The 22,100-nt window shown below is 34.4% G+C and overlaps 1 protein-coding gene across 7 annotated transcripts in view; it reads right to left on the bottom strand.

The window, feature by feature from the left end:
• The window catches only part of LOC117983789 (chymotrypsin-C-like), a 27,732-nt gene extending 5,632 nt beyond the window's left edge, over positions 1–22,100 (bottom strand). For 3 of the 7 annotated variants that reach the window (XM_069499671.1, XM_069499675.1, XM_069499673.1), the window contains exons 1-8: positions 16,717–17,991; positions 15,768–15,947; positions 15,054–15,282; positions 14,160–14,269; positions 13,276–13,443; positions 12,394–12,550; positions 10,020–11,760; positions 8,143–8,500 (exon numbers count right to left, since the gene is read on the bottom strand). In XM_069499671.1, coding sequence (XP_069355772.1) covers positions 11,531–11,760; positions 12,394–12,550; positions 13,276–13,443; positions 14,160–14,269; positions 15,054–15,282; positions 15,768–15,947; positions 16,717–16,971 — 1,329 coding nt within the window. In that variant the 5' untranslated portion in view covers positions 16,972–17,991 and the 3' untranslated portion in view covers positions 8,143–8,500; positions 10,020–11,530. Of the gene's footprint in view, positions 1–8,142; positions 8,501–10,019; positions 11,761–12,393; positions 12,551–13,275; positions 13,444–14,159; positions 14,270–15,053; positions 15,283–15,767; positions 15,948–16,716; positions 18,233–18,595; positions 18,753–19,518; positions 19,687–19,990; positions 20,101–21,061; positions 21,288–21,401; positions 21,582–21,738 lie in introns of those variants that run through there. The other 4 variants (XM_069499672.1, XM_069499674.1, XM_069499676.1 and 1 more) reach the window with 4 other exon arrangements.

The raw sequence follows: 22,100 nt of genomic DNA, 5'->3' as shown, positions 1-22,100 counted from the left end.
CAACTGAACCATGGTAATGTAACTGTTAACTCAGAACATCACTACACTCATACAAATTCCTAATTGAATATTGATAACTTAAATATTCAAACAGTTTAGACCAAACTAAGTAATGGCAAATATCTACTTCTTAATATCCTTAATATGCCAAGTGCCTATTGGGTGGTTGTCAGCTACTCTAACTAGTTCATAAACCAAAGGTGACAAAACCTTGACAACCCTGCACTTTTCATACTTAGGTGCCAGCTTAGCTGTGAAAAAATTTGTAGCGTCGCTTTGTGGATAGGTCTTTTTCCACACTATATCCCCAACAGAATAGCTTGCAGACCTACGCCTTAAGTTGTAATGCGTTGCATACTCTGCATGAGCCTGAAACAAATTTCTCCTAACCTGACCAAATATGTCCTCCAAAGATCCAAACTTACCTGCGTATTCCTCCCTTGGAATTCCGGCCTCGTACTCCTTATCCGTGTCCTTATAGAAGGAACCATTTAAGACCGGTTCTCTAGCGTGGACAAGGAAGAACGGGGAGAATCCAGTGGATTCATTAACCGCACTGTTTATGGCGAACTGGACCTTGTACAGGTTTTCGTCCCAGGACCTGTGGTTATCTTTCACAAAAGCGGCTACAGCAGTCATAACAACCTTATTGTACCTCTCAACAAGGTTAACTTGCGGAGTGTACAGTGGTGTGTAGTGTAATTTCGGAATATTATAACGCTTAATGAGATTACGGAATTCAGATCCTGTAAATTGGGACCCATTGTCCACAATCACAGTCTCTGGAACACTATGGTTCAAAAATACAAAATTCTCTAGCGCTTTAACAACAGCGGCACCTGTGGCACGCCGTAACGGAAACAACATTGTATATTTCGAAAAACAACACGTCACCACAAAAAGAAATGTAAATCCTGATTTAGACCTAGGCAAAGGTCCGACTAAATCAGCCGAAATGACCTGAAAAGGTCTCTCGCAGACTTTAGGCTTCCCTAGCAGACCTGGAGTGGCTGATGTCGTGTGTTTATACGCAGAGCAAGTATCACAATTCTTAACGTACTCAACCACGTCCTTATACATACCACGCCAAAAATATCTGAGGGATAATCTGCGATGAGTTTTGAACACACCAAAATGACCTGCAGTTGCATCTGCATGGTTTTGTTGCATAATTCTAAGGATGTCGTTCTTGTGGACTACCTCTTTCCAGTCGAACTCACTGAGAAGCTGGTATTTACATTTACTGTAACGATATAGTTTATCGTTCAAAATACTAAAATTCGGGAAGTTTGCTGGATTGATTTTACAGCCATTAAATGTTTTGTCATACCAGTCATCTACCAAAACTTGTTGACTAGAGTTATCATTACGATCACCAACTACATCTACGTGTATGAGTCTCGACAAGGTATCCGGAACTACATTATCACAACCCTTCCTATGTTCGATAACAAAATTATACTGTGATAATCTACAACCCCATCTGGCGAGTCGTCCTGAGGGATTTTCTAAATTTAAGAACCACTTTAGGGATGCATGGTCTGTGATAATTGTGACTGGCTTGGAACCAAAATAAGCCTGAAATTTCTCCACTGCAAAAATCACAGCTAGAGCCTCGCGTTCCGTCGCGCTGTAATTCCTTTCGTTTTTATTTAGGCTCCTACTGACATACGCAATGGGATGATCGCAACCATCGGTTTCTTGCGTTAGCATACCGCCAACACCATATGCAGAAGCATCACAATGTATTTTGAATGGTTTTTCAAAATTCGGTACCGCAAGAACAGGTGCGGTTACCAACGCATTCTTCAATGTATTAAATGCTACCTCTGCCTGTTCGCTCCACTCAAATTTAGGTGCGTTCTTTCCTTTACTCGTTAGTCTATTGAGTGGTGCAGCGATGGTTGAAAAATTCCTAATAAAGCGCCTGTACCAAGAACAAGTGCCTAGGAAAATCTTTACCTCCTGTGCAGTTTTTGGGGTCGGAAAGTTCAAAACTGCGGCAACTTTTCCAGGATCTGTGCGTAAACCAAATTCATCCACTATATACCCTAAATATTTCAAAGAGTTTCTAAAAAAATTACATTTTTCAAAATTTATGGATAGTTGAGCCATTTTTAGTTTATCCAGAACTCTGTTTAATAAAATTAAATGGGTTTCAAAATCAGCAGAACAAATAACAATATCATCTATATAACAAAATACTATTCCATTTTCAATATCACTACAAAAATTTTGATTAAATAACTGGTCCATTAACCTCTGCTGTCGTGCTGGTGCACCGCATAGGCCAAACGGCATGACTTTAAATTTGAATAACCCTCTACCAGGAACTGTAAAACTGGTTTTTTCCTGAGAGTCGTTAGCTAACGGAATTTGCCAGAAACTTGAACTTAAATCAATCGATGATAAAAACCTTGCCTCTTTCAAGCTATCTAGAATTTGTGGAATGTACGGTATTGAGTATGAATCCCCCTTTGTCACTGAATTTAATTTCCTGCAATCTAGGCAAAATCTCCAGTCTCCATTTGCCTTTTTCACTAAAATTGCTGGGTTATTCCAAGGGCTTTCACTCGGAGTAACTACGTCCATTTCCAGCATCCTATCTAACTCTTTACTTAAAGCTTCCTTCTTTTCGGGAGAAAGTGGATATTGTTTTATTTTTATTGGCAAGGCATCACCGGTGTCAATAACATGTTCAATTAATTTTGTTCTACCCAATCCAATTTTCTCTGAAGAAATATCTAAAAATTTATTTACTACAGACTGGGCTAATTCTTTCTGTTGAGATGATAAGTTTTCAAAAGAAGTGATGGTATGAATTTGTTTATTATCAATCGCACAAATATTGTAAAATTGAGAAGGTGCCTTAATTAATTCTAAATTATCAAAAATGCCAGGGGCTAACTGAAATGTTTTCCAAAAGTCACAGCCAAAAATAACATCCGCTATTATAGAGGGTACTACAAAAAATTTTATTATGTGAGTTACGGAATTATAAGTAATCGGAATAAACATATAACCCATGCAATCAAGTTTGTCTCCATTTGCCACTGAAAATGTGGTATCAATACTGCTATGCAGTTTATAACCGAATCTCAAAAAAACCTTGTGCGCCTGGTTACCCAAAATTGACGCGCAAGCACCGGAATCTAGTAAACCTGTAATCTCAAAACCGTCAACAAAAACCTTTAAATGTGGCCTAAAGTCTCGTTTATCCACTGAATACAGAACTGTGTCAGGTAAAAGGGATGTTTTGTTGTTAATGACCAAGTTCTTTACTTGTGTCTCTGCACAGTTCTTACTAATTAGTTTTTTGAATTTTTGTCCGGAGCGGGTTTACTAATCGCCTTTTTACTACAACTTGGACATGTCTTTACTGTAAAGTTCTGACGTCCACACGAAAAACATCTAATAAATTTCGGAACTGTCCTGCAAAATTTAAAGGAATGGTTACCCTTGCCGCACTTGTAACATAGTTGTTTATTTGTTTTCGTAAAATCAGTGCCTTTACTTGTATCAACCTTAGGTGCAGGTGTGACTGAAAGTGTGTTTATCTGTTTTGTCACTTGTTTGTAAGCAAACTCTGAACTTAAAGTTGCCTTACTGTTAGTAGGCTCAGAAAATAAGGCGGAACGCTGCCTCGCAGCCTCTAGTTTGCGACACTTTTCCTTCAACATTGCGACAGACTTAATGTCAACAAGAGCTAATTGTTCTGAGTAAAAAGGGCGAATATTATGTAATAAAATTTGTAACTTTTGTTCTTCGGAAAGTGGTGTTGACAACCTTGAAAACATGCAAAACATTATAGCGAAATAGATAGACACAGGTTCTTCAGAGCCTTGTGTTCTTGCTCGAATTTCACCTAGCAACCTGTAGTCATAATCTACTGCATCAAATTCCTCTAAAAATAAAGTTCTCAATTCTGACCAAGACGAAACTTGACATTTGTTGCCTCTGTACCATAACAATGCTCGGCCTGTAAAAAGATGAAATGCAGAAACAAATAATTTTCCATCTGAAACGCCATAAGATCTTTTATATTCCTCAACGCGTTCGATGAAACTGCGCGGATCACCCTGTCCGTTGAAATGTAACTTCCACTTGGCAACATTTTTATCACCAGTGCAGTCAACGGCGGTACTCTCGGAATCCAGTGATTCGTCGTGAGACGACTCATTGTCAGCATCTAATCTGGAAATCAAACTCTGCAACTTTGTATGTAATTCACTCTTCCTACTTATTAAGCTGAGTTCGGAACACTGTATTCTCAAAATTCTAAAGTACAAATGTGAAGCTAAAGCTTTAGACCTACAGAGGGCATGTCTATCTTTAGTGTCAGAACACTTTTTTAATAAATCTTCTAAGTCTTGAAGTTTTTTAGTAATAACCCCTAACTCACTTTCAGAAGAGAAATCTGTCTCTAAAATTGATTCAGAAGGAATTTCCTGAATTAATTGTTTTAACTGTTTCTTTAAACCTAGCACTGTAGGTGCTGGAGTTTCGGAACGAATGGATACCTCATAACACAATTCGTCCTTCAAAAGTGAATGAAACTGGGCAAAAGTCTGTTCCATTGTGTTAAGTCAAAACACATTTAACAAAATATCGAGCTTGTGTAACTGTCTATGTTTAGCCTTATACAAATTGGTTAAACACAAACACAAAAGAAGTTATTTAAACTATTAAATATACACAAGCAAAATACACAACAAAAACAATATTCTTAAGTCTATCCTAACTATTTTATCAATTATGTTCCCATTTCAAAAATATTGTTAATAATACAAGCACATATTATTACTATAGTAAACAAAATATAACAAAATAAAACTTCCCAAAATTGAATAAATGATTGTAAGGTGCAGTATCACCTTTATGAGTACACAGTGTGTTACAACCTTTACAATTACAAAAGTAAACAGGCAACAAAGTTGCAATGAACTCTGACTAGCATATTATCTTTAAAAAAAAACAAAGAGATTGTGCAATGGTTTGATGGCTGTTACTTTACACTTTTAACACATAACCTAAAATACAACAAAATCTGTTTCTAAATGTCACTTTAAACTACCAGCATTCAATTAAACTTAACATGTTTTGTGTGTGAAGTAGCTTTTATCATAACCTTAACACAGCTCTAAACAAAATTTCAACAAAATAATGAAGTATCAAGTCACTGAAAAAAAAATTGTTCATAACTTCATACTTGAACTTAATGTAATCTCTGAATATAGTTTATATATTTAGTTTCACAAGTTGTAACTCTTAGTATTTATAAATGTATGTGTGTAACTAGTTAACAGCACATAGCGTTTCAAAACTTTAATTATACTAAGTTACCGGAATTTTCAAACATAAGATGTACTTACTATTGAAAGCAATACCCAACAACAACTCAGTTAAGCAATGTTTATTACTAACTGAAGGCAAACATTCACTTATACACCTCCAAGGTAAGTCAAATAACATAATTGAACGGCATAAACACCATTTATAATGTGTTAATTAAATAAGAAAAAACCAATGTTGGACTATACTCAGAAAATTACTTAACCTATCAGACAAAATTTCTAACTATTAGTTATTATTTAGTTAGTTAACCATAAAAAAACAGCTTAGTGCTCTTTGCAATGTGTCACTACTTAGAAAATTGTACAATCAGCGGAGTACATTTCATAAAATTCACAAAATTTCTCAAAATATACTGAAATAACTATATAAAAAAAACGTTCGGGCGCCATTTGTAAGGGTGGCAAATCGGGCGGAATAGAAATATACCCGGATACGGAATAATCTACCACCTTACAAAGATTAGAGGAAAAAAAATAATTTTAATTTACTTTACTTGATCTATCTACCTAGTAAAGAATAGAAGCTAGCCGTCGACTCCCTTGTAATGCATATGAGGTGTTATAAATGAAATTTGCTAGATGTTAGGCAAAATTGTTTTTAATGTAACTTTTACCGGGGTCGCTTAATACAGAATGATGGCTAATAATGCTTAGTTATTCTAGCTTAATGCCAAGACTTAATTTAGATACATTAGAATGACTTAGGTAGATAGTACATAAGATCTATGTTTTAAATTTAAGATGCCATTGGCATGGAATAGACAATGACACAGTAAAATTCATAAAATTGTTTCAAAATAAAAGCTCAGTAGCAAAGACAGGGTTCTTACTGTACACATACACTAAGAAGGTTCACTAAACTCTTACTTGTAGGTGCGAAGACGGCAAGGTAGCTGGACGGCGTCGGCCAAGATCCAAAACTCGATTTATTTGATTCTTCACAACCGAAAAGTTTCATTACAAAGATTTTCACCAAGTCTTATCCATAGCAATTAAGTTGTCAACGTGAATGTGCAAAAGAAATAAATACGAAAACCGAAAACGCAAACGGAAAACTAAAACGTAAAACTGAAGCTAAACGTAAAACGTAAATACGAAAAACGTAAAAAAACGGAAACCCTGTAACAAAGAAAAAACAATATTATAATTTGTGCTGTGTGAAAATTTCGACACGTGGAATTTTCCCGATCAAACACAACTCACCTATTGAACTCCTGGCCACCAATGGTTTTCAGAAGTCCACCCACAACCCATTATCCTCATTTATTTGGGAAGATAAAATAACTGGAACTGGAATGAAATCATAAAATTAGGATTTTCTCTAACCAAACCGCCATTTTGTCGAATCCACATTACTTGATTTTTCACTCACCATAATTGATGAAACATTGAAATACGTTAGGATGACTAAAATTATCACTATTGTATTTTCCCGGGCGAAGCCATGGGCGAAAAGAGTGAGATTTTCCTGGAACGAAAAAAATTCGTCTTCACATGTTGACTCCAGGAAAATTCTAAATCTCACCTATCGGTGTTGCCTGACGCAACCCGAGTGTCGCCGCTCTCATTTAGTTTGATCATAAAGCCCATTCATTTTTGAATATTTGCGGAACCTAAGGATATATTATAAGAACCGTTTTGTTAATGACTTAACAATAAACAAATGATATTATGGTTTTATTTAATTATTTTGTTTTATTTTTACGACAATTGACAACGAAGCAAACGCCATCTATTGTGGCTCGAATGAACTCTGAACATCGACCCACGCGTAGTTCTGCACCTTGATGCTAGGTGGCACCAACATACTTTGAACAAAATAGATTTTAATTAAAAGCGAAACGCTAATTAGTAGTTCAAAATTTACAACGTCACAATTCTTTTCTATCTAACACAGAGTTTATTGTTTTCGTACTCAAAAAAATATTTATCTTAGTACGCATTAGGCCGCTAATACACCTGTAAGTTTTACTTACGTAAGTAGCTTACGTAATTAATTATTGACAACAAATACACTAAGGTGAGAATGACACGTATAAGAATGTTTACATTAGTAAAGTCGTAAGTTACATGAGTAAAACTTACAGGTGTAATTACAGCCTAATGTCAGCCTGTCATCTCTCGTGGAAGAATATAGATGTCTGACTTTATAATTTGAATAAATTGATAACATTTCTGATTTTTTTGCAAGTAGGACAGGTAGGTATATATGATGGTCATAATACGGTATTTGACCACTAGTCAAATCAATATTCTTTGAAATATTGGAATGTGACGTCACATCATAATGACGTACTTTTTCGTTTAATCGATAATTTAAAATGGTTATTTTATTACTCTTAATAAAACGAACAAAGGACGTGGATTTTACGTATTTTGGAAGACCCACTATTTAATAATGACTGAGAAATAATTTATTTTTTTGGTGTAGTCAAATACCCAATTCTTGCAATGAAAAAGTATTGTCAGGAAAACTTAAGAGTGCGTGATACCTACTGTTTTTTACGTCTACAGGTTTTCCCAATTTAATATGCCTATTTTAATAATAATACAATATACACGTCACAAAAGTCTTGAACTCGAAGATAGCCTTGTATTACACGGTAGTTCCATTAAACTTTTAGTAATGAACAATATTTTCCTGGTATGAGGAAGATTTCAAGTTTTCTTGGAATCATATCGCTTTTAAAAATACGTATTACTTGTTAAGTAAATATTAAATCTAGCTGATGATTATTAAAAATACAGAACATTTTTGTTTAGTAAATTAATAATAGACATTACTTACTTAGTATAAAATATGATGTTTCGGTATGTATAAAATTTGACTTAATGTCACATTTCTCGTCTCTTAATATTTCCCTTTATTGTCTATGTTTCTTATATTTCGTACGATTTGCTATCCAATCCTTGTACCTAATAATGATAGCAACCTTATGAAAACTTCATAATCATTTGGATCATAGATAGAAGTGTCGTATCTTGCCAAGTTATAGATACGATCCTCTTTACTTGGGTAGGATTAGATACTCTATATCGATATTCGATATACCTAATCAAGATCAGTGCAATTTTGTGTTTAGATTAAGTATATTGCACAAATACTGAAAATTCTCAGCCACTATCACGATTGTACGCTGTTGTTCCTGTAACAAGCAAAAATGAGATGTCGATAAAACATTATATCAATAAAAATATAATATCCTAATTCACATCACATAAGGTAACATCAACAACAATAAAACAAACACACCCTCACATGCCAAAAATTCCACCTTTGGAATTCTCTGCTCTGAGAACTAAAATCGGTCAAAAGTGCGAGTCAGACTCGCACAGGAAGGGTTCCGTACCATCGCACAAGAAATAACACTTTTTTATATTTTCATAGCGGCAACTTTGACATTTTTAGTGTTTGTTGTAATAGCGGCAATAGAAATACACATTCTGTGAAAATTTCGGATTTCTACCTATTACGGTTTACAAGATACAGCCCGCTGACAGACAGATGTACGGACGGACAGCGGAGTCTTAGTAATAGGGTCCCGTTGGCACCCTTCTGGTACGGAACCCTAAAAATGTGCCATTAAAAATCCTTGCACTGGCTTCAATCTTATTCCTCCTTTAGAATACCATTATTTTAAAAAGCTTAAAAAATATGTGTCCAAGATTAGCAAACTATTAATAAATTAAAATAAGTTTTTTTTAAATTTTTATAAAATTACTTATTTTTACAATATATTTTATGGTCTTAAATGGCACGACTGCTCGTTATAAACATTTTTCAAAGGTCAATTACATCTCGATTATAATATTTAAGCAATAAATAAAGAAAAATCTAACACTACAAGAAACGATTTTTTTGCTCTAATAAATCAGCGATACAACCGTTAGCTTCAGAGAAGTGACTCTAGCTCACACCCCAGCGCTTCCCACACAAACGTAGTAGTTTTTTCTTATTTGAATATATACCAATAAAATTCAATGAAATATATTTAGACACGTTGGTTGTAGAAACGAATAAACGAATAATGTCTGTGGTTTCCAAATTTCTGTAAAAATGTATAGCCGAGTTTCTTGCTGGTTCTTCTTGGTAGGAACGGCATTCCGAACCAGTGGTAAATTAAACTAGTTGACGATTCAAAAGAACTTGCAAAAGTTAACTTGAATAAAAATATATTCTATAGTTTTAAAGTTAAATGGGCTCAAAGATTTTGTATAACTCCTAGCTTGAGTTTTAAGTTTATGTAATTATCTAATTTGTAATTATCTTACAAATCCAACAACATTTAAACATAGATTACAGTCAAAAAGAGTACAATAGTACCGATTTTGAATTTGAGTTTAGATGTTTCGTTCATGAATCATGTTTGTTGTCCTTCAGTAGGTACCTGAAATATGCGATATTTAATTAATATTTATCTTCATTTTATATTCGGATTTTAATATTCTTATAAGTATCTAGGTATCTACTGATTTACTTGCTAGTCTATCTGCTATAGAATTAGATTAAAAAATCGGTGGTTGGTACGTAGTAAGTAGTAGTTGGTGAGGAGAAATTATTGGCTTTTTTCTTTATGCTCTTTTAAGCATAAAGAAAAAAGCTTTCAATTAACATTTGAGCTCAAAACAAATTTACCTTCTTTTACCTCTTAATAAGTCTCTTACCTGATCACGAATATTTAGGTGAACCTTCCTTCCTGCGTCGCTCCCTCAATTTCGAGGATCGTGGCTCCCTTTTGATATAATCTTTGCTACGATGTTTTTCTATTTTCCTGTTTCGCGCCGCGTGGAATGCATTGCAGATAGGTGTGTCGACCGCCCCTTTTATTTGGTCTGACCAACGTCTCGGGCTACGTCCGCGGCATCTCTTTCCTTCGATCTTCCCAGTGACCATGATTTAGGTGAACAGACGACATCAAAAGCATCGCGGCGAGCTGCTAGATTCATATGGTGCAAGACCGCAGCGTGTGGAAGTTTCTACAAAAGACCCATGGCCAGCAGTAGACGTTTATTGATGACGATGACGACGATGGTCTGATCAAGATCCTAATATCTTTTTATACCATTTATTTTTATACTAATGATGGATGGCGGTTGATTTGGATGACCTCGGGCGGATACTTGGAAATTGAATGTATTTTATAGGTAAGTACTACATACAATACGTACAAACAATGCATGAGAAAAGTTTGTATAATGCAAACACACCTTTCTCATGTAACGTTCGGAACGATAAATAATAATTAATGAAGCCAGTATTGAACTGCACTGAGAAAAAATGGCAGCAGAACTGCCATTTTTTTAATGAAATTGAACCTGTTGCTAAATATCGACAAATAAAAACAAAAATTAATCGTGGTATGTACCCGTTATGTACATTAAAATATGTCGTTAAACCACGAAATAAGCTTAAATCATTGGATGGATTATTTACGCTTTTTTTTACTTAACCATCTTCATTTCTCACAATCGAAGTTTTAAAACCTTGTATTAGTTTTTTTCTGACTGGCTATGTATTTTTTTCGATAACAGGTTTTCGATTGATTATAATATTTATATCTGGTGGTAAGGACCTTGAGGTCAGATAAAATGCGGTAACAAGTTAATATGATACGGTAGTTATATAGATTTATCTCTAGTTTTAGGAGTGTAGTACAAAGTCTACCCATGTAAAAAATGCTTGTTCTACTGATCTATCAACGCCCAGTATAAACCGCTAGGATTTAAGACTTGAAGTTTTGACAGTAGGTAGGTTCCTTTCATACACGTAAGCATCCATTACGAAAGGATTTTAGAAATTTTAAACTAAAAATTTTACCCCTACAGGGGTGAAGTCCGGATTACAGAGATCACCGAAATTAGCGGGGGTCCGGATTAGCGAGGCCTACTGTACTTCTAAAAAAAAAAGATTCCGACGAATTGAGAACCTCCTCCTTTTTTTGAAGTCGGTTAATGAATTTATTTATTTATTTAGGTATATTATACAGACGATCTTCATCAAACCCAATAAAAACTAAACACTTTTACATTATATTATAATGGCACAAACATTGCATGAAAACAAATTTTACATTATAGTAATTAAAGCTATAAAGTGTACCTACCTATGATTATTCTAAAATAATCATGTTATAGATGTCCCCTGGAATTTTTCCCTGAAGAATATCTTTAAAAATTTAGTTCATTTGATTCAATATCCAGTCCTTGTACATAGCTACATCAGTAAAGACAGTATATGCATTAGGATCACAAATGGATGCATCATGTCTTGCTAAGCTGACTGACACGATTCCTTTCACATACCACGCGCCATCTTTGTAATCTGTTCCAAAATAACTTGTATTCGGTTCATCTTCAACAAATACCATGAAGCCTCCGCCACTATCACCATTGCAAGCAGCTGTTCCTATAGGAAAAAATAGGTTTATTGTTCTCTCATATGGTCTAAATTCATAAAAGGAAAAGTTGACTGACTGACGACGGATTGACCTGATTTTTCGACGACGAGGGTTCCGTACCTCAAAAGGAAAACCGGAACCCTTATAGCACTTTGTTGTCTGTCTATCTGTCTGTCAAGAAACCTACAGGGTACTTCCCGTTGACCTAGAATCATGAAATTTGGCAGGTAGGTAGATCTTATAGCTGAAATTTGGGGAAAACCGTGAGTTTGTGGTTACATCAGACAAAAAAAATTAAATTGTGGTCATGAACTAATAATTAGTATTATCAATTTTCTAAGTAAAATAACTATATCAAGTGGGGTATCATATGAAAGGTCTTCAGCTGTGCATTCTAAAATAGATTTTTATTAATTTTTATGTATCATAGTTTTTGAATTATCCTGCAAAATGTCGAAAAAATACAACTGTTGTACGGAACCCTCATTGCGCGAGCCTGACTCGCACTTGGCCGGCTTTTTTACATGGGTATAGTTGAAAACCTGGAGAGTGACACAGGCTTCTAGAAAATCAAACAGGTCCCACGGGATTTCAGAAAATCTAAATCCACGCGGATGAAGTTAGTAAACAACACAACATACCGTTTTGAGTTCCTGCACAAAATCTTTTTCCATTTAAGATATTGGAGTAGAAAATTGGGTCAAATTGTATGCAAATAACATCTGCCACTTTGGGCATAGCAGCAGATTTTAGTTTCGTTGATAAAGTGTCCGTATTGTCAAAACCCCACCCCACTACCTAAAAATACAATTTTAAAAACCTTAAAATAAATTTTGTCAAACACTATAACAAAAATCAGAGTTCTCAAAACTTTTTTTTTAATTTTCTTATTTTCCCCCAATGGGAATGATGCTTGTATCAAAAATAAATTATTTCCTAACAATTATTAAATTAGGTTCTTCCAAAAGTCGTAAAATCTACATTCGCTGCTAGTTTTAAGTTTGCCATCCGTTTTAAATTATCTATTTAACTAAAAAAGTACACCAATTTACGTCAAATGTGTATGACGCCTCATATGTGCATTTCATTCAAGCTCCCTTACTAAGCAAGCGTTTTGACGTTTGATAAAAAGTCGCTGATTTGACTAGTAGTCATCATCCATATCATAAACGTTACACGCCCATTTTTGGGCCACAGCAATTTATTACGTGTAGGTACCAAAATTTCAAGTTAATCAATTTCAACTTAATCGATCTATTACATACTTTGAAACTAATTCGCTGTGATAGACGGAAATACAGACGTACACTCTCATCTCATAAGAATTCCGTCTTTTGCATTCGGATATGCCTACGGAACCTTTAAAAGTATAAACCTAGAAAATTTTGCACTCTCAATCACTCCTTACGCTTATTTCAAACTACGGGATATAAATTTTATTATAGTCCGGTAAATATTGACCGGATAATATTCCGTAGTTTAAAATAAGATTTATTATGTAGTTTAATAAGAACTATTCTTACCGTGCCTTGGATATCATAAGAGCCAAGATGGTCATAGATTCTATCAAACCACAAACAAGCCGGTTGAACGTAATTATTGAAAATCGCTTCAGTCGATAGCTTCAACAGAGCGATATCATTATTGAGAGTTCTGTGGTCGAATCCTTCGTGAACAATCACCTTGAATACCTGAAAATTTTGATATTATAATTTGTAACCGACGAATATCGGACTTTTACTTTTACTTCTCATCTAGTAAAGCTAAAAACGATTAAAAGAGTTATTATAAAGATTAATTACTAAGAGATCAAACGTCACCAAACGATTCACAGGCAGCCACTGGATACAGGCGGCGCAAGACTTTACCGTATGGAAGCCCCTGACAACACCGACCACCACTAGAGTATAGATTTTTTTTTTTGTCGTAAAGCACTGACACCAGTACTTTACTACCATTACAATCTAGCCTATGTAAGAGGCTAATAAGCAATATTATATTAACCTAAACTTATAAAAACTAGAGTATAGATGCCTAATAGCCGGACACCCCGATTGCCAAGCTTAGGCAGTTGCTAGCATAAAAGACGGCCCACGCCCGTGTAGTAGGTATCCTCATTCCGCACATTGTCTTGTTTACGTGACTTTTGAGTTCACCAATCACAACAAAACATTCTCCCCCGTCCCCCGCCAAAATTTTAGGATTTTTTCATGCAAAACCTTGTATATTATGCGTACTCTTGGGGTTGAATTCTCTGTGCCCACTCAACCTACACCACAAACCTATGTCCAGCTGTAGACATCGGTTGACGATGATGATGACTGAGTGATCATTAACTTATTTACATTAATTATTGTTTTAGGATACTTTTTAGTTACTAATGGAAAAAGAAAAAATAGTTACCAACTTCTTTTTCTTGTAGAGCTATATCCCTTGCCACCAATGTATATTTTCCCAGTACAACACTCAAAATTTCTGGATTTACTGGTACACCATTTATTGCAGCACAGTGGGCAGCTAAACAAAATAGTAGCATGTTTAACTTATTATTAACTAGCTGATGCCCGCGACTTCGTCCGCGTGGAATTAGGTTTTTAAAAATCCCGTGGGAACTCTTTGATTTTCAGGGATAAAAAGTAGCCTATGTCACTCTCCGGGTCTTTATCTATACCCATGCAAAAATCACGTCAATCCGTAGCACCGTTGCGACGTGATTGAAGGACAAACCAACAAACCAACAACAAACACACTTTCGCATTTATACAAGGGTACTGATATTGCATTCGAATTCTTATATGTATATGTTATCCATAATTCGTACTTATACTACAAACATTAAAATGAGGAAAAGGGCATAGACTTATTATAGTAGAGATAATCATATTCTCTGGAAAAGGGTGTCTTTTTATTTGTGGCTTTTTTACAGTTAACCAGTGGCCCTACCGCGGTTGTTTGACAGCTACAATGTCACGATCGTAATCATCTCTGATTGGTTAATGCTCGCTCACTATTATTGGCCACAATGCATTGTTGCTCATTGTTGCAACAAGAATCGCACAAATTCAGCCAATCAGAACAATTGAGATTGTAATAATGATTGATGCAGGTTTTAGACAATCGCCCCGCTGTGAACCAATGGTAATCAGACTGACAAAATGTACTTAGCTAAAATCCTGGATATGAACCAAAGTTATTATTAACCCGGAAAATAAAGCCTTTTGCACGATTTTTATAAACTCAAATTCACGCGTTACAGTTATTTTCCTACATAAAAAAAAATTATTTTGTACCATATTCTTACCGGTTAACACTACGTATTTGGAAATCAGGGTCCCGCCTCCTATGTACTTCATAGTAGATTTTTGAAGTCGCATTAAGGCGGCATGCCAAGGCCAATCTCCAGCTTTAGTTGCAGATCCACTGACTACTAGCTCTGTATATCGTCTATTGATTCTTCGTCTACCACAAAATTTATCCGGTGCATTTTCAAATAATTTCACGACTGCTAGATCGTAGTCTTGGAAGTACGTCTAAAATATGTGAAATTTTATTATTTATCTTACGAGTAGGTACCATCCATACAATACTATTAATTCGAAAGTGTGTTTGTCTGTCTGCTAGCTTTTCACGGCCCATCTATTAACTAAGTACTTCGCTGATTTTGATGAATGAGGTGTCAATTAATTCGTTATTATTGTCCTGGTGATTACATTTTATGTTTTATACGAACATCTCTATGATACGAACAAAATCGGTCCAAAAACATCCAAAAAAGTGGCGGTCTTTAAATTTTTTTTTGCTATTTATCGAGTGGGATGTCAAATGAAAGAGAAAGAATACATACAGTATACTATGCCATTCATAAAAATTAATACAGTATAAGTACTATTAAAATATACCAGAATACGACAGAAACCCAATTTTCCTATAATATTTCAGCTTTGTTAAGACAACCGTAGTCGGGTTTTAGTTTTAACCTTTTGAGATAATAAAATTAAAGTTTTTAAAATCTTACTCGATTAGGTTCTCTGCAATTTTCTACACCATTGATTTTTAAACTTATTACATAAGGAGGGTGATTTGGCGCAGATCTACCCTTTACTTCAAACCTTAACTCTTCGACGTCTTCGACTAATATGAATGTAAAAATATTATTGATCGTATCCTTATCAGCTGAAAACCTAGTGTCATTATTCTGTAAAAAATATCATATAAAAATATTATAAAAGCATTAGATAGAATTTAAAACGGTGGGTGCTTTATTCACTGTGTAATAGAGATGACCACTACTAGTCAAATCAGTGACTTTCTATCAAACGTCAAAACGCTCGCTTAGTTATCATATTATGGGAGATTGTTTTTTACCAAGTTTCAGAGGTTATCAATTACAAACAAACAAATTCATCTTTATAATGTTAGTATAGACTAATAAATTATTAGCTGTTGTGATAGCTTAGTGGTTAAGACGTCCGCCTCCTATTCGGAGGTCGGGGGTTCGATCTCGGGCACGCACTTCTAACTTTTCGGAGTTATGTGCGTTTTAAGTAATATTATAAATATCACTTGCTTTAACGGTGAAGGAAAACATCTTGAGAAAACCTGCACACCTGAGAGTTCTTTATAATATTTTCAAAGGTGTGTGAAGTCTGCCAATCCGCACTTGGCCATCGTGGTAGACTCTATTATGGTCAAACCCCTTCATAGGGGATGTCTACGTCATAATAGCTATCTGCATGCCAAATTTCAGCCCGATCCATCCAGTAGTTTGAACTCTGCGGTAATAGATCAGTCAGTCAGTCAGTCAGTCAATCAGTCAGTCAGTCAGTCAGTCAGCTTTTCCTTTTATTTTATAGGTATATGGATTTTGAACAATGTAATAATTAGTAGATTTTCATTTTTTTCTTATAACCATTTCTGATACCTTATTTATATATTTTATGATAATATGATTTAAATATACTTACAAGATTTATAGTACATCCAGAATCAAAAGTCACTTTTATTTCTGTGAAGGCCGGCAATTTTTTGCTTAAAATTACGTCATATCCTAAACTTAAATATGGACTGAAGATTGATCGTATTTCTTTATTTCCTTTACAGAATTGATTTCCATAGCTTGGAACACTATGTGAAGGCGTGTTTTGCACTTTAAATATGATACAATTCAAAAATACTAATATTATTAAAAATATTTTATCGTAAATCTGTGACGTATTCATTTTCACATCCTTTTGTTACTTTTGGGTTTTGTGTTTTTGATTATTAACACTCAGAAGATACATTTAAAGAACACTGCTTTGGCACTCAAAAGATAAACAAGACAAATATGTTTTACAGTTAGGTATTGATTAGTTTACTAATACAACTTTGCTCGACACTATTATTTATTGCAAGACGTAACAACTCAACTGAATCAACATAACATTATCTCAAATGATGTTAAAGGTTATCCACATTTTGCTTTCGTCATATTATGGGTAAAAAACCTAGATATCCGACCGGTTCTGTGTGGATTAATTAAAGCTTTGAATGTATAGCTACATAAAATAATATGTATAATTTTATATCTAGTACTAGATGAACCCATAATTTCATCCTTGTTAATTTTGGTAATTTAAAAACCTGTGGGAATACTTTTGATTTTACGGGATAAAAAATAGCCTATATCTGTCTCCGGCACGCAATTTATCTATACATCAAATATATGACGCTCGCGACTTTTTCGATGTTGATTGAGTTTTTAAATATCCCGTGGTAGCTCTTTGATTTCCCGGGACAAAAAATAGCTTGTGTTCTTGCCCGGGATGCAAACTATCCCTATAGGTACCAAATTTTGTCAAAATGGGTTCGTGAAAAGCTAGCAGACATACTTTTGTTTGCATTTATAATATTAGTAAGTATGGAGGTATGCATTATCAATATCTAAATAATATATTGATATTAAAAATATCAATCCTCATCATCATCATCATCATCAACATCACTGTCTTGTTTAGTCTTGTTTGTTGTCTGACAAAATAAAGATTGTTATATTATTATTATAAAACACGCATTTTAATCTTGTAAAGGCATACAGTATGATGTTTTATGATAATATAATTAGAACAATCTTCTTCTTCTTCAAGTGCCATCTCCTACCGAAGGTTGGCAATCATTAAGGCTAACTGGATCTTGTTTACTGCTGCTGTTTATTAATTAGAACAATAGTTGAGTTTAATTGAGACTTTTTTACAGTAACACCATGTAATTTAGCCTATATATTATTTAATATCCAGTCTCTGTATACGGCCACATCAGTGAAAATTGTGTATGCATTAGGATCGCAGATGGACGCGTCAGATCTTGCCAAGCTCACTGACACAATCCCCTTCACATACCATGCACCATCAATATAATCTTCTAGATAATAACTATGACTCAGGTCATCTTGGACAAAAACCATGAAGCCTCCGCCACTATCCCCATTACATGCTGCTGTTCCTACAGGATAAAAGAAATAACACAAAAGCTTTTAGGCTGTTTGTCCAATGAAGCGGAGCGGAGCTGAGGTGTGTAAAGTTGACCAATCAGAGTTTTGTCAAATGACGGAATCAAATTATCATGTTATTTACCGAAAATATGATTGGTCTGCTCAACACATCTCCACTCCACTCCGCTTCAGTGGACATGCACCGCCATAATATAACAATTAACAGCTATAATAACCAATGCACGGGGCAATTGTGGACAAAATCTTATATAATATATGTCATGATATCGCTGTTTATATTCGAAAAATAAAATAAAAACCGTTTAAAATTGAATAAAGATTAATTTCATTGCAAATTGGAATATCCTACGTACCATTTCCGTTTCCTGCACAAAATCTTTTTCCATTTAAAAAATTGGAGTAGAAAACGGGATCAAATCGTATGCATGTTACATCTGGTAATAGAGGCATGGCAGCAGATTTTAACTTGGTTGATAATGTATCTGTGTTGTCAAAGCCCCAACCAACTACCTGTGAAAAGTAGATAATATATTAGGAAATATTACACTTAATAAACCAAGCAAACCAAAATCTTGAGGATGGGCTTTGGGAAATGTCATCCGACTAATATTATAAAGGCGAAAGTTTGTATGTGTGTGTGTGTTTGTGTGTGTGTGTATGTTTGTTACTCCTTCACGCAAAAACTACTGGACGGTTTTGGCTGAAATTTAGAATGAAGATAGATTATACCTTGGATTAACACATAGGCTACTTTTTATCCCGGGAAATCAAAGAGTTCCCGCGGGATTTTGAAAAACGTAAATCCACGCGGACGAAGTCGCGGGCATCAGCTAGTACATAATAAAAAAACCAACTTCCAAAAACACTACAAACTAAAAAATATTGTTTCTACACGTGTATGTATGTTGAAGTCGGGCGAGCTTCACGCTTTGATTTCTAGTTAATGCTCGCCCGACTTCATACATACATACACGTGTAGAAACAAAAGTTATTTTTTTACGTTGAAGTGTTTTTGGAAGTTAGTTTTTGTAATTTTTTTTTATATCAAGCAATTGGCTTCATGATTACACTCCAAGTTCGAACTCCTCAAACCTGATGATGCATGGTACATCACTCCTAAACCATAGAGATTCTGGAACTGTTCTTGGTGAAATTATATTGTAAATGCGAGCATAGATTTTGTTATTAAATTCCAAGTCCCAACTCTGCAATCCTGATGCTGCAAAGTACTGAACTCCTAAGCCGTGAGGATAGTGATAAGAATCCTTTTCCTTACCGTTCCTTTTATATCGTAAGAACCAAGATGATCATAGATACCATCAAACCATATGCATGCAGGTTGGACGTAATTGTTGTAGATTGCTTCAGTTGTTAGTTTCAACAACGCGATATCATTGTTGAGAGTTCGGTGATTGAATTCATCGTGAACTATCACTCTGAATACCTGAAAATTTGTCGTATTTGTAATTTATAAAATAATATAAAAAATATTTGTTTTTATTTACTTAACTAATTTTAAAAATATTGTTTCAAAAATATAATTTAAAAAATATACCTAATAAAAAAAATTAAAAAAAAATTGTTAAAAAATTTAGGTAGGTACCTAGTTGTTTAAAGCATTATTATGTACGTACCAAATGTGGTTCAACCAAAGTGAATAACGTTTCGGTCTAAAATTTAAAGCATTTTAAGATATGTCATGACCAAATTAATAGAAATAAGTAACAAAAGATATAAAAATTACCAACTTCTTTTTCTTGCAGAGCTATATCTCTTGCTACTAAGGTATATTTTCCCAATATAACATTCATAATTTCGGGATTCACTGGTATACCATTTACTGTCGCGCAATGGGCGGCTATAGAAAAGAACAGTAGAATATTTTTTACAGTAGAATAGATTTTGGGTTTCTAACATTGACTTATATATTACTTGGTAAGGACAGGGTCCTAAAATGTTTATTTAGCACCAATGCAACCTCAGTGACATCTGGATTTCAAACGGGTCGTTCATTAGTATATAACAGGTGGCGCTGATTTATTTGGTTCCAAAACCGTGAAAAATTTTGTTCGCTTGGGCATATCTTGTTATTCATATCGAAAGAGTTTTTACAAAACCTAAAAGATATAATATTTATAATTCCGTTACGATTAGGTGGTATTGTATACACAGTATTTTTTTTCTCCCACTTACTCGGAATTGGCTACTTCATTGAAGAAAGGATTTCATTACATGACATGACTGTTATCAGGTCTTTACTGGCCGCACGCCAGCAATTTCTAAAAGGACTGTAATGGAAATTGCACAGTTTCATACTGATGACGTGTTTCTGTAGAGATTACTTAATATAAATTAAGTTTTTTTAGCTACACGATTTTATTAATATTCTGACTTATTACTATTTTTAATTTTGTTTTTATTTTCTTTTTTAGCAATTTTTAGGGTTCCGTACTTCAAAAGGAAAACGTAACCCTAATAGGATCACTTTGTTGTCTGTCTGTCAATAAACCTAGAGGGTACTTCCCGATGACTCTTGAGCTATTTACTCATATCCGCTGAGGAGTTCCATTATCAATCTTCGAAAATCTTCACCAAATTTATATGAGACCAATTTGGAAGTATACCCTTTCAAACAAAAAAGAATTTTCAAACCTGGGCCAGGCATCTTTGAGTAATCGGGGAACAAACATAAAAAAAACAAAGATTCTAACGAATTGAGAACCTCCTCCTTTTTTGAAGTCGTTTAAAAACTGTTTACGCGACTTATCCACCTAGTGGTGCCACCTATTATCAGTATCACAATTCTTCTGTGTTCTTACCAGTTAAAACTACATATTTGGAAATGAGTGTCCCTCCTCCTATATACTTCATACTTGATTTTTGAAGTCGCATTAAAGCGGCATGCCAAGGCCAATCTCCAGCTTTGGTTGCAGATCCACTGACTAATAGTTCGGTATATCGTCTATTGATTCTTCGTCTACCACAAAATTTATCCGGTGCTTTTTCAAATAACTTTGCAACTCCTGTGTATTTTTGGAAATATGTCTAAAATAGGTTAATTATTACAAATTTATAGTATTTATAAATACGTACAAAACCAAGTATTTAGGTGTGGAATTGCATTTAGCAAATAAAATTGTAGAAGGAAAGAAATCATACCCGATTAGGTTCCCTACAATTTTCTATACCGTTGATTTTCAAACTTATCACATAAGGTGAATGATTTGGAGCAGATCGACCTCTTACAACAAACATTAAGTTATCAACATCTTTGACTAGAACGAAAGTAAAAATATTATTGATGGTATCCGTATCAGCTGAAAACCTTGTGCTATTATCCTGTAACAAAAAATAACAACAATAATATGTCAAACCAATGCAATATACCTATATAATTTAAAACGTATAAATTAGTTTAAATAAAGAGATTGTATTATTTTTGATTGAATTTGATCTATGTATGATTGAAAGACTTAAATTATTGTTTAGAACCTACCAAAAATTGTATAGCAGATCCAGAATCAAGTTGCAATTTTATGTCAGTCATGGTAAGCAAAGGTTTGTTTATATAGACACTATAGCCTTCGGACGAATAGTAACCGAAGACCGAAGATATATATTCGTTGCCTTTACAAAAATATTCCACAAATCTTGGCGCCCCATGTGATGGAGTATTATAAACTTCCGAAGTGATCGTGACAATGATGAGTAATTGTAACACTCGTAACTTCATAATAAATTGAAAACCTTTAGCGTCATTCAAGTTGTAAGATTGATTCACTACTGTTTTATCACAATATAATAATATTATGTTACATTTCGGGTTATCTCTTGTTGTTCAAGTTTTTAATAAGTATA

The sequence above is a fragment of the Maniola hyperantus genome, chromosome 7 (assembly GCF_902806685.2).
Source record: "Maniola hyperantus chromosome 7, iAphHyp1.2, whole genome shotgun sequence".
NCBI classification, from domain to species: Eukaryota; Metazoa; Arthropoda; class Insecta; order Lepidoptera; family Nymphalidae; genus Maniola; species Maniola hyperantus.
This window is presented reverse-complemented; position numbering and strand designations above follow the sequence as displayed.